Source organism: Schistocerca cancellata, chromosome 4, assembly GCF_023864275.1.
Source record: "Schistocerca cancellata isolate TAMUIC-IGC-003103 chromosome 4, iqSchCanc2.1, whole genome shotgun sequence".
NCBI classification, from domain to species: Eukaryota; Metazoa; Arthropoda; class Insecta; order Orthoptera; family Acrididae; genus Schistocerca; species Schistocerca cancellata.
Window position 1 is genome coordinate 851,807,299 of NC_064629.1, and position 13,907 is coordinate 851,821,205.

At 35.8% G+C, this 13,907-nt stretch overlaps 1 protein-coding gene across 2 annotated transcripts in view; it reads right to left on the minus strand.

Moving 5' to 3' along the window:
• LOC126184966 (sodium-coupled neutral amino acid transporter 9-like) overlaps positions 1-13,907 on the minus strand; it is a 347,307-nt gene that overhangs the window by 67,898 nt on the left and 265,502 nt on the right. For both annotated transcript variants that reach the window (XM_049927662.1, XM_049927663.1), the window contains exons 6-7: positions 3,204-3,371; positions 3,046-3,099 (exon numbers count right to left, since the gene is read on the minus strand). In XM_049927662.1, the coding sequence (XP_049783619.1) occupies positions 3,046-3,099; positions 3,204-3,371 (222 nt within the window). The remainder of the gene's footprint in view (positions 1-3,045; positions 3,100-3,203; positions 3,372-13,907) is intronic.

Genomic DNA, 13,907 nt, shown 5'->3' on the forward strand with positions numbered 1-13,907 from the left:
CAGAACACACAGAAAATACTGATTTTTTTTGCAGAACACTTGGAATATGCAACAGATCTACTAGAGAGACTGCCTACACTATGCTTGTTCATCCTCTTTTGGAGTACTGCTGCATAGTGTGGAATCCTCACCATATAGGATTAACAGAGTACATCAAGGAAGTTCAAAGAAGAGCAGCATGTTTTGTATTATCAAGAAATAGGGGAGAGAAAGTCATGGAGATTATGCAGGATTTGGGATGGATATCATTAAAACAAATGTGTTTCTTGTTGCATTGGGATCTTATGATATTTCAATCACCAGCCTTCTCCTCCAAATGTGAAAATATTTTGTTGACACCATCCTACATAGGGAGAGACAATCATCATAATAAAATAAGGGAAACTGGAGCTCACACGGCTAGATATAGGTATTCATCTGTTTGAGACTAGAATAATAGAGAACTATTGGAAGGTGGTTCAATGAACCCTCTGCCAGGCACTTAAGTGTGATTTGCAGAGTATCCATCTAGATGTAGATGTAGATAGTAATACTACTGCACAGACTGCTTACAAACATTGATCTACTTAAACTCATCATAAAACTCAAAATCCCATGACTTTGCAGTTTGTTTAAGTAGGATACATTTCCAAAGATGATATGGAACCTGAAATAAAATGTAAGATTGCCATTTTAGATGTTATTGGGTGATATGTGTTGTGTATGTTAAAACACTGTAATACCATCTACTACATTGATTCATTTTACAATTTAAGACTGCCAAAAGAATTGTGTCATTACTTCACTGATAAGAACAAAGCATTCTACAATTTTGAAAGCTACCAAGACATTATAGCCTCTGTAATAAGTAATATATCTAACAGTGGCATCATTGTTATGCTAGAGGTACTGCTAGAAGTTCCTCGATAAATAACATTCTGAAGCTTGAGGATAACTTTTTTTATATAAACACTGCATAAGCAATTTCATTTCACACTTGTTAAAGGCTAGTAATCAGTAATAAATATTTGCATAAGTCATTAATGCTCTTACAAGGTATAAGTGGAGTATCAGTAAACAGTGTGTTCCAAATCTGCAACAGTGTGTTTGAAATTCTACATTTTGTGGACTGTTATTAAATGCTTTACAATTAACATGTAAAAGTTACTCCCTGCAAGAAATATTATGTTGTTGTTGTTGTTGTTGTTGTTGTATCTGGATTCTGCTCTAGCTACTGCCAGATCTGGGTGCTGACGAGTCCTCTCCATTTGGTTTGATCCTCCCACCACTTCTCTTCCTCCACTTGCTGCCAGGGCACACCCTCTCCTTTCCACAGACATTCTCACTCTCATTTTCCACCATGTTCTTGGGCGCCTTCTAGGTCTTTTTCCATTCGTCTTAAGTTCTTCCATAATTTTGGGAAGTCTCTGGCCACACATCCTCTTAACATGCCGATACCATCTTAATCCCTTTTTTATTTCTTCTCTCATACTTTCTTGTTACATCCTTTCTAATATCTACATTGCTTACTCTGTCCATTCTTGTTTTTCCCTTAACTGCTCTGAGAAATTTCATGTCACCTGCTTACAGTCTGCTCCAGTCCCTTTCTGTCATTGCCCTTGCTTATATTCCACAGGTGACCACAGAGAAGTAATAATTCAGAGTTTTGCTTTTTCTGAAACTTCCTTGTTCCAAATCAGGTGTTTTATTGTTTGGTAGAAATTGCCTCCCTTCTGTACCCTCGTATTAGTTTTGTTGGTTATTCTTCCATCACTAGATATTTCATTCCCTAAATAAGTGAAACTATCTAGCACTTTGAGGCATTCTCCATTCAAATTAATATTCCTGTTGATCCCTCTAAATAAGTAACACTGTTTACCACTTTGAGGCATTCTCTATTCAAAGTAATATTCCCGTTGATCCCTTTGTCTCTTCCAAATGCCAGTAGTTCACTCTTATCTTTATTTATTTTTAATCAATACCTTTTCATTATTTCCTTCCATGCATCAATTCATAACTGTACATCTACCTCTTTATCACCCCATATTACCATATCATTTGCAGAAATCATCTTTTTCTCTTTTTCTTTTAGTGTATCCATAACCGCCCTATTCATTCCCTCCATCACAACACTAAAAAGTGCAGGAGATAAAATACTTCCTTGTTTAAGTCCTTGTCTTATTTTGAAGTATTCGGAGTTCCCCAATGGTGTTCTAATTCTGCAATTGTGTCTTCTGTACAGTGTCTTTATTACATTAATGTATCCATCTTCTATACCTATCTTCTTCATTTGTTTCCAGAGTCTTTACCTGTTAATTAAGTCATATGCCTTTTCTATATCTAAAATGACCATTATCACCCTTTTATTATACTCCCAACTTTTTTCCATCATTTGATGGCTAGAAAATATCAGATTGATCTTGCTTCTTCCTTTCCTAAATCCATGCTGTTCTTCACTCAACTCCTTTTCTATCTTTTCACTTATTCGATTTAGTGAAATTCCTTTAAAACTCTTGGCTGTATGACTCGTAAGGGCTATTCCTCTCTAGTTTTTGCAAAGTCTTTTATTGTCTTTTTTGAAGATGGGAACAATGTCTCCTCTTCTCCAATCATCAGGTATTGCACTATTGCTTCACACACTTGACAGTACTCTATACAGCCACAGCATTCCCACTGGACCTGCTGCTCTTATCATTTGCGCTGATACTTCATCATGTCCTGGGGCTTTCCCTCCATTCATCTTCTTCACAGCTATTTCCATTTCTTCTAGTGTAATTTGTCCTAATTCTGCTTCCCAACTTCTCTCAGTTTCTCCATTATTTGTTGTTCCTCGTGTATCTGCTCCTTGAAATATTATGTATGTATTGCAATTTCTTTTCCACTTTTTATGCTTTAGTGGCCACTAATTTCAATTTGTATGAGCAACAGAAGATGAGAACTTCACCCAAAAATAGATTGGCAGGATAAAATGAGAAAAATAAAAGTGAATGGTTATGGTTAATTCTTCAGTATCTAAAAAATTGCTGAATAGGATATCAGAATTATGCATATTCCTTTGTAACTTACCTGCTGGATATGTAGAATTTGGATCTGATGAGGTTGCTACACCATTTACTGTATCTGAAAGAAATTCAGAAGAGTCTCAAATTTTATGAAAGAAGGAGACGTAAAATTGATGATGAAATCACTTTAGTATCTAATTATGTCATTCTTTTACTACTTACCATATAAATAGTCAACTGAGTGATAAATAAAATTAGACATTAAGATCCAGTAGACAATGGTTGCACCAAGAAGCACTATCAAAGAAAATGATTTTGCTACTATTTCAGCTGGTCTCCCAAGAAGCTCTCTGCTTAAGTCTGCAACTTCACCATCTGGGCTATTAAAGCCTGAAAAGTAGATCAATATTCAATAACTGTTATTCAGTTTCAACTAAAATTTTAGTTTTGGCACGTCTGAAAAGGTATGTAAAGCAGTAGATAGCAGATTGTACATGTTAGCCTCACTTAAGAAAAACTAAAATGTAATTAAATTATCTCATCCTTAGTCTACACACAGATCAATATTGAGAGGTAATCAAAGATACAGCAGACAAGAACATGGCTTTGAACCAAATTTAGTGTAATATCCTAAAACAGAACTGATCCTATACCTCAACTGAAAATGAGTTCTTACAAAGATACACCTATATTCCCCCTTTTTCTGATATTATGATCTAGATGTATTGATATGGAAAAACATTCCCAGCACCGTACATACATAATGTGATATGAAACAATTTTAGACTATAATCAGAACTGCAAGTCATACAACCATAACAAGAACCAATGTCATGCATTATTTCTTCATAGATTATTTGATAAACAGAAATGATCGCTTGTTCGATAAGCAGATCTTTAGATTCTTGTACAGAATTCTTGTCCTGCCAAAAGTAATGTTGGAAACACCCTTAACAGTTTTGAAATCTATAAATATATGTAACTAAGCTTGCATAATGTTATACTCCTGTTACATAGTGCTGATTATCTTTGATTGTTTTTCTTCTTATATGTGTGTGTTTGATTTTATACTTTTTCAAAGTTTATGAGTGTCGTGCATAAAATATTTTGTAGTACATAGAAAATTGTAAGTTACATTTGGACATTCTACAAATTTCAGAAACAATATCTAATATGAAGTAATTTTCGCTGAATTACAGAGTAACTATTTGTATAACTATTGCAATATTTGCAACATTAATCAGTTTGCTCAAAGGAAGTATTTGATAGTGTATGGTCAAGATATAAACTTTGCTTTTTCAAAGTCAACTGCTGTGGCATATTAGTGTGTTCTGCACCTGCTGTAACTGTAGCTGTCATATTGCATTACATTTAGTTTCTCCATTGAACTTCAGTTACATTATCTTCTTTCAATATTAATTTCCCCACTTATTAAGCAAGTTAGTTAGCATAGTCTCCCAGAAACAAAAGTTCCAGATAAAAGTTCTAAGTAGCTTTAGGGTGTCAATCAATCTATCACAGGAGAAATAAAAACCAGAGATTTAAAACTTTCCTGTAACACTGTAATCCTGTCAGAGACGGCAAAGGACTTGGAGGAACAATTGAATGAAATGTGTAGTCTCTTGAAAAGAGCAAAAGAAAACCAAGGGTAATGGAATGTAGTTGAATTAAATAAATTGATGCTGAAATAATCAGATTACAAAATGAAACACTAAAAGTAGCTGATGAGTTTTGCTACTTGGGGAGAAAAATAACTGACAAAGGCTAAAGTAGAGACAATATAAAATGCAGATGCGACACGAAGAAAATTGTTTCTGAAAAAGAGAAATTTGATGAGTTTAACTATAAATTTAATTGTTGGAACATTTTTTCTGAAGGTATTTGTATGGAGTGAAGATGATAAACAGTTCAGAAGAATTTTTAAAATTAGATGGGTACACCATATAGAATAACTAATGAGAAGGTGCTAAACTGAATAGGGGAAAAACAAAAATGTTGCATAACTTGACTAAAAGAAAGGATCAGTTGACAAGACACATTGTGAGGCATCAAGAAACTGTCAATTTGGTAACTGAAGAAAGTGTGGAGATCAAAAATTGAAGAGGAGACCAAGGCTTGAATATAGTAAGTAGGTTCAAACACATGTAGGTTGAAGTAATACAAGGATAAGTAGTTTCCATAGGATAGACTAGCACGGAGAGCTGTATCAAGCTCATCTTTGGGCTGAGGACAATGGAAACAATAGAAATCACTTTGTTAGGAATTAATCACATCAATTTTTAAAGGGAACTTGTAATCTTTGCATAATAAGAAATCTGGAAGTGAGATTAGTGTCACCAAGCTAATTTTAAAATTATTTATTTACACTTTCATAAAACATGTCATGTGGAACAATACAGCCCGAACTGTGAATGCAATGCTTGAGCAGAGAATGAGTTAACTGCTGTTTGTATATGCAGGGCTTGTTTGAGAACATTTTGCATCACAAATGATTCTGGGGGAACTCGAGTATTACACTCATTCCCTAATCAATAAGTTTGAGGTGCTGTGTCCCACTGAAACTGTGCCAGTGAGGCGTATTTCATATGCTGCAAAGACTGTTCTGTTCTGTGTCATGTAGAAGGAAGCACAAAAGAGCCTTCTGAAGTGTTAGAACTGTGAAGCTACAGAAAATAATGGTAATAATTAAGAAAATGGCAGCATTAAAAGGGAAGGATTACTTTGTGCACTCACTGTGTAAAACTGGAAGCTTCATTCAACATGTTGAGGAGACCGTTGTGGTAGTCACTGCGGGAACAATATGGACCCAGCTGCAGATTGTGGAGCACATTGAAGTGAACAATGGGTGCTGTATAAACTCTGAAGTCACACTTTGATCATTCCAGCAACTGCCAGTGAAAGTTATGAAAACCAGCCCTGCTCACAGAATTTTGAAAAAACTCACAATCTGTGCAGTGTCCTGCAAATAAATTGTGGTCCCATGGTTGTAAGAGGAGCAGACAGCATGAGTCAGAGGCTTCAAAGGATCTGTGACAAGCTAGGCTATGACTTTGTAGCGAGTCATAGGTTTGAGACCTGTAGGGTGCTCCCATATAGGACTGTGGTTCACAGTAATTCATATCATATATTAATAATCTGGTATACAGTATTAATTTTAGCATCAGACATTTTTGTAGATAATACAGTTATCTGTAATGAAGTACTCCCTGAAAAAGAAATGCATAAATGTTCACTCACAGCTTAATAAGACTTCAAAGTGGTGTAAAGACTGGCAACCTACTGCAAATGTTCATACATGCAAAATTAGCCACTTAACAAAGAGCAAAAACATAATATACCATGGCTACAATAAGTGACAGCTGGAATCAGTCAACTTATAGAAATAAGGCACAAATAACTTGTAGACACAGAAAATGGAATGATCACGTAGGATCTATCAAAGCACCGCAGACTTTGCCTACAATGGAGAGTGCTTGCAAAACACTTGTGCGACACACCAGTTTATTGCTCAAATGTGTGGGACCTATGCCACATGGGACTAACAGGGAATAGTGAATGTACACAAAGAAAGGAAGTACATATGGTCACTGTTCACACACCACAGAGAATCACAGAAATGTAGAAGTACCTGACCTGGATGATACTTGAAGATACACACCAATTTGCCTGTGAAAGCCTACTTACGGATATTCAAGGAACAGTATTTAGTGAGGGATCTAGCAATAAACTACAACTCCTAGTGTAATGCTCCAATTGGGACTAAAAAGACAAGGTTAGGCTAATTACAGAACACAGGGACATTTAAGCACTCATTCTTTCTGCATTTCATATGGAAATGGAACAGGAAAAATCCAGTTACATGGTACTTCAGGAAGTGCCCTCTGCTACACACTTCATAGTGATTTTTAGAATGTAGAAGAAGATGTAGAGTCTGGGAGGAGTAGTGTTCAAATTTCACTTATTAGTCTAATTATTTTGAAGATTAACAGAAAGTATCATGAAAAATATATTCATAGATTACTTAAAGATGTATAGTCTTCTGTACAAATAATAGTTTGACTTCTGCACTGGAGAATGCATAACATTCAAAATAGCTCAATTAATAAATATTGTTTCAGAAGTGTTGGATATAGGAGAAACAATGTAACAGTCTTTCTTGATCTTACCAGAACATTTATCACAGCAAACCATAAAATATGCCACATAAAACAGAAGTAAAAACCCTTTTCAATGTAGAAGTATTAGCGTAATTCCCCAAGAAATTGTACTGGGCTGATACTGTTCTTTACAAATGCCTGTTATATTCTCCAAAGTGTCAATAACTGGGGTATTATTTAGTGACGTCAATAAGATTCTGATAAGCAATCAGATAGCCAACAAATAGGATGAAGCTGAAGAAATACTAAGGCAAGTAGACAGCATCGACAAGTAATAATCGTTGGCACTTAAAATGAACAGTGAATAATGATACCCCTTAGGGAAATGGCAGGGATGGGAGGGAACACCAGGTACACTGAGTGTGTGTACCTGGAGGCCTGGTTCAACATGTTGAAGAGGCTGTTCTGGCAGCCACTGAGGGGACAGAGTATAACCAACTACAAAATGTGGTGCACATTGGAACAAATGATACTCGTTGTCTAGCATCAGGGTCTTACTTGGAACATTCCAGCAGCTAGCAGAGAGAGCCAAGAATACCAACCTAGCACATGGATTTTCAATGAAGCTCACACTCTGCAGCAATGGCCCCAGAACAGATCATGGCTCACTGGTTCTAAGCTGAGTGGAAGGCTACAACCAGTGACTGAAGTCGACAGCAGTGAGATCTTTGAGGAAAATTCAAGTGTATACCAAGAGGATAGTGTAACAAGACATCATCCTCTAGCATTACTTTTCCTCAACAGAAGTTGCTGATACCAATATCATTTTTCGAATTTTGGACAGGTCAATATTATCTCAGCTGCTTTTCTGAAAACTTTCATATAATTTTATACACAGTATGTCATATTTCAAGCTAAAATTTATGAAAAGGAGTTACTTTCTTTTGGATGTTACAAATGATAAGTACACGCTCTGAATGTACAGTTAATTTTTTTAGAAACATTTGAAATTTGAAACAGTGAATTATTTGGCACACTTAATATTTCTATTATTAATTATGAAATCTAATACTGTCTATTATGTTTATTTCTGGATTCATTTATCAAATAACAATCATAACTAACAGAAATTCATTTGTCAAGAAAAATTGTAAACCCTTTGGAATACTGTTATTTCTGGTGAGTGAGACAGCAGTAAGGATGCTTCTGATATGATCAGATGTATTTTTGTATTTTGTGCAAACAATGTAATTTCAGCTTTGTTAATGTGAAAAATCAAGACTGTATGATATACTAAAATGTGACAAAATATACTAACGAAACAACAAAAACTATTCAACAACAACCTTCAAATTTATTTAGATCAATTCTATCAAGAGGACCTAAAATGTGAGAATTTCAGCTTCAAGAGTCAGACCCCTAGACGAGAAGAACTGGAGCCAACTCTACGTGAAAACATACGTAAATTAGAAAGTTTATTGTAATCTTTGCTTATCTCAAATCTTAATTAAATTAGTGGAATCTACACCCACAGGTCCTCTTTCCCCATGGAAACATCTTTAGACACAACCACAGAGCAAGTGCCATGCCAACCTACATCATCACCATTCCCCGTACTCCACATTAGGGGGACTAGGGGAACTGGTATATAAACAAATCCACAGCACAGTGATGGGCAACCATGGAGCATCCCCCCCCCCCCCCAAATTAATGTTTTTATGGGCCTTCTAGAGGAAACCTTCCCAACCTCCTCATATCCCTTGTCTGCTTCAGGTTCATTGATGGTATCTCCATGATCTAAACTCAGGGCCAAGATGCCTTCCTCATTCCTCCACAACCTAAACACCTTGTGAAAAATGTCATGATTGCTGCCTCAAGCTGCCAATAAAATTCTTTATTTAACAACCTGTTCCTTCCATTCTCACCAACTCGCTTCACCTGATTCTCTTCAACACAATGTGTCACTTTCCTGGACTTCGACCTCCACCTCTCTGATGGCTCCATCCACATCTCACGCCCACTAACCATCAACATGTGATGAAGCAAGCTGGGATATTTTTACTTCCCCTCTTGTTTTGCCATCTGCCTCCTTAAAATTCAATTTTTCATGTCTGATTAATTGCCATTAACAAACATGAGTAAAATCTGCACTTTCATAAAAGAGAGAGGTTGGCCTCAGTTTTAAAGAATATAACACCAGATCTAATTTTGTGCTTAGTTTTGTGTATGTAATTAATTTATTTTGACTATTCCTAGTTCGTAATGTTGCCATAGAGTGAAATCAGTAATTGTTTCGTAACTTAAACAAATAATTCAGCCTAACTCTTGTATTAGAAGAAACTATTAAGAATAACCAATTTTTCAATGTATTCAGTTAATTTAATGAGTTAAGTTTTAACTGTAATTTATGTATGTCACACATCAAACAATGTGAAGTTTCAGTGCCTATTATTGTTAGGATATATAAGGGCCCAATTTTTGGCCCTGAGACAGTCAGTCCATGGCCTAGTTTCAGACGAGGAACCTGTATTGGTTAGATCAATAACAGTGCATCCGTGAAATAAGTTTAACACAATTAGGCCGTGTGTTAAAACAGTGACAGTGTCTGTTCAATACATACCGAAGTATTCTGCATGACTTGTGAAATGTGTGGTTAGGTTTTTACTGCTCGTAGATACACAACAGTAAACCTTTGTAGCAGTATGTGGATGTTTGCTTGAAACCTATTAATGAGGCTTATTGAAAGTTAAGCAATAGTTAACTGGCCATATTAAATGTGTATATTGGCGGGCTGTGTACAGTGAAAGTAAAGGACTGTGAAATGCATCTGTGCACCTGTCAGTTACATCATTCGAAGTAGTCAGTGTTGTACTTCACCTCCCATTTTTCAGCCAGTATCACAACAGAATACATCAACACTGAGGACAATCAATGATGAAATAAAGCAGGTGAACGTCACATGTGGTGTCCCAGGTGAGGACTATTGTAACTGGGCACAATAAACTAGGACTCGTGAAATCTGACAGTGAACTTCAGAGCGGTTTACAGTGTGTGATAGATGCAACAGCCAAACAGCACTTGGGTTTCATGGCCACAGTAGGACAGAAGCCAAACAGCGAGCGGGTTCTATGGAAGTAGCCACTGAGTACGGTAGCAGCCAATCAGCACAGCTGACTGGGATAAACAAGACGCCTCACTGAGAAAATTACAACTTGCATCACCTGTGCAGATGACGATGGATGAATCGGGATGACAGCAGCAGCAGACTAATGATCAAAAACAAGGTAATTCATAGCAAAAGCCATTTTATATTAAGTGTTACATTATGAGTGGCCTTAACAAACAAGACATGGTGATGGATGAGAATGGATGTAAAAATTGATAATGAAGCTTTGGAAGTTAAGTTTTTAAATGAACAGAAAGACTTAATGGGGACAGGTTCTGTAGATTTAGTGGCTATAAATCAGGCATGAATGTAACTTTGAGTGATGGAGACGAAAGTCCTATTGTAGATGGAATGATAAAAGCATCATATACATTGTATGGAGATGTGAGTGAAATGGACAAAAAGAGTACTGAAGTGGGAGGGATCATTAAGGTTAAGGAGGAGGAACCTAGTAGTGAAAGTCAGCAATAGCAAATGTTTATAGCAGACAGAAATTTGGAAGTGATGGTAAGGTAAATTATGAGTAGTTTGAATAGTATGTGTATGAAAGAAGACATTAAAAGTTGGAAAATAGTATAAAGAATGTAGTACATAATACTAATGAGAAATTAACATTAATAAGTAGTAAATGTGTAGAAGAGAGAGAGAGAAACTTTGTGATGACTATAGAAGGAAGGTGGAGGCTTCCAAGAAATGTTGTGCTGAAAGTAGAGTTAAAGTTGAGAACCAAATCGATCACATTAAAAATGATCCAGAAACTGAGGTAGAAACCAAGTGTGCAGTAGCGGTAGAGGAAAAACCAGTAAAAGTAAATGAAAATGTAGATTCAAAATTGACTGAAATAGAGAAAAAGGTGGAAGAGGTACAAAATCTAAAGCGTAATGAAAGTGACAGTTTGGTCTGATTCTGACAGTAGTTGTAATGATGATAGCAATGACGAATCCAGTACTGATGAGAATGGGGTATTTCAATTTATAATTGATAATGAGGGCCATGTGTTAAGTAAAGAAAGAATTAATGAAGATTTGTTGTATGAAGAAGATCACATGGTAAGTAAAAAGGAAGTGTGACAACCTGTAATAACAGCAAGTGTTCAAAATGGTTCAAATGGCTCTGAGCACTATGGGACTTAACTTCTGAGGTCATCAGTCCCCTAGAACTTAGAACTACTTAAATCTAACTAATCTAAGGACATCACACACATCCATGCACGAGGCAGGATTTGAACCTGCGACCGTAGCAGTCACGCGGTTCTAGACTGAAGCGCCTCGAACCACTCGGCCACAACGGCCGTCAACAGCAAGTGAACAAGGTATACATGTTCAGTGTTTACTGGACAGTGGTAGTGATATGAATGGCATGTTTTGAATCTATTAAGAACACAGAGGGTATAGTGGTGATGCATGTTTCTGGAATAAAAATTATTGGTGCTACTGGTAAGCTACCACTGAGTGTGACCCAAGAGGTACTATTAACTGTGTTATTGGCAGGACAGCTGTTGGAGTGCAATTTCTTGGTGATTCAAAATCTTAGCATTGATTTTATATTTGAGTCTAATTTCCTGTGCAAATAGCAAGTAGCAGGTTCAGCATTCTGTGTTGGAGTCATTAGGTGGCGCTAATGCTTACCGCAGCTGTCTGTCTCATTTTTTATGTTTCCTGAGGCAGTCAAACTCTTCTCCTAGCCTATCAGTAGTTTATAAGGGAATCTGAAACAGTCTTTCCTTGACTGTCATGTGATTTTGTACAGTAGGATTCTTTAGTATAGGGATATGTTAGAAAAAGTTTCTCCAGTGTTGTATATAAATATTATGTTGTGTTAGTTACAAGTAATTGAATCATAAGAGGATGGAAGAAAGTAAATCGGTACCATGGTTAAAGAATTTCCGTCAAACAAAGAGGTAAGGTAACAGAAAATGAAAGGTGTCAGCATTATGTGGAGAAGAGGGTACAGATTATCTGAAAACTATAATTAATATCTGAGATAATAAGCTCATGTGTAAAATTAGTAGAATTTGGTGCAGCAGCAGAGGCAATATGCATTAGAAAAAAGCTATCTTGAATACTAAGTCTTACTATTAATTGTTGTATAACAGAAGTGCTTGTGTTCAGTGCAGTCAGTATATTGAGATAACTATCTACCTATAGAAGTGTCATGGTACAGCCTTTTCTAACATTAAGGAATTCCAACTTTAAACATAATTGTCTGGAGTAATATGTGGAAAGAGTAAGTAAGAGTTGTATGTATATTGCCCATCAGACTAGAATCTTAAGCAGTTTGATGGAATACAGTGAAATAATAGTTCTTCTAAGTGATAATTTTGTCTGATCAGTAATGCAAGTTAAGTTTGTCTTAGCATAAGGATCTGTTACTGTGGAATGTTTTCAGTAGAATCAATTTTGCATTAGATAAGTAGAGCCGGTGTTTATTTATTAGATTATGAACCAATAATAAAATAATGAATAATGTTAGGGTCTTAATGGTTAGGGAGTATGTCTCTGCAGGAGGGATATTTTTTGAGAATGCACACCACTAGCTAATCAGGTAGGAATGGTAAATAAAATAATGGAGCTTACAGACAAGATTGAGGAATGAGAAAGATAACTGTGTACAAACAAATGTGATGTAACTGTATTGAGAATCTATTTGTGAACTAGGCAACATTGGATACTGTGTATATTATGCAATTCATGACACTGCAGTAGGGAATGAGAGATAAACAGAAAGAGTAATACTTCAGTGAAGTACAAGTCATATAATGTTGCATTATTGAATCTATAGGTTATCTGAAAACATCTATTAGTGTTCTGAGGACTTATGGGCTTAAAGTGGTAATACTGGAATGAAGAACAATAAGTTTGTTGATTAACTGATAACTGTGGTGCTTGACTGTTTGAATATTTTGGACAGGTCAACCATTTTGTAAAATTTTGTGATTTTGTGAGGATTTAATTTTCTGGTTGTATTAGAGTAGTGCTCAGAGTTGAGTAGAGAAGTGAGGCTATGATTTGGTACAAGTACCAGCCCCTTAATTTTGATTTGAATAGTAATTAAGTTATGTTGTGGTGACTATACTTTTTTCATAACATAATGGTTAGGAAATCTATACTACTGCACATCTTGAGTTTTTGCTATTTTTCAAATGGGAAAGAGACCCAAATCTTTCAAGTTTAACCAGTTTCAGACAGTTATGACTTAGAGTAATGTTTTATAGTGTAATGTGCACTTGTTTTAAAATCTTTCATACTATAGTGAAATTTAGTGCTAATTATTGTAAAGTTGTGAGAACTATGTAATATATTTATTTATGAAGTAATGACCATCATTTGCCATTAGTGTTACACATTTTTTCTTATACTTAAGTCGGAAGTAAAGGTAAGTGTACTAAAGTTAGGTATTTTATCTCATTTTTTCATGTACGGTGGCAGAGGAGAACTACCTCAAAGGGAACTGATCACAGTGCATCTCCTTGCTAACTGCCACTTGAATCTGTTGAAGGTGTCAACAAATTGGTGAGAAAGTGTGTTAAAGCTCATTAAAAGTGTGAAAGTGCTTTGAAAAATGCTGAACATTGAGAAAATGAAATTTTGTGTCTAAAAAGTGAGCTGCAATGCACAGTGTGTGTAACTTTTTGCAAGCCATGAGGATTTACTTTGTTTGCAA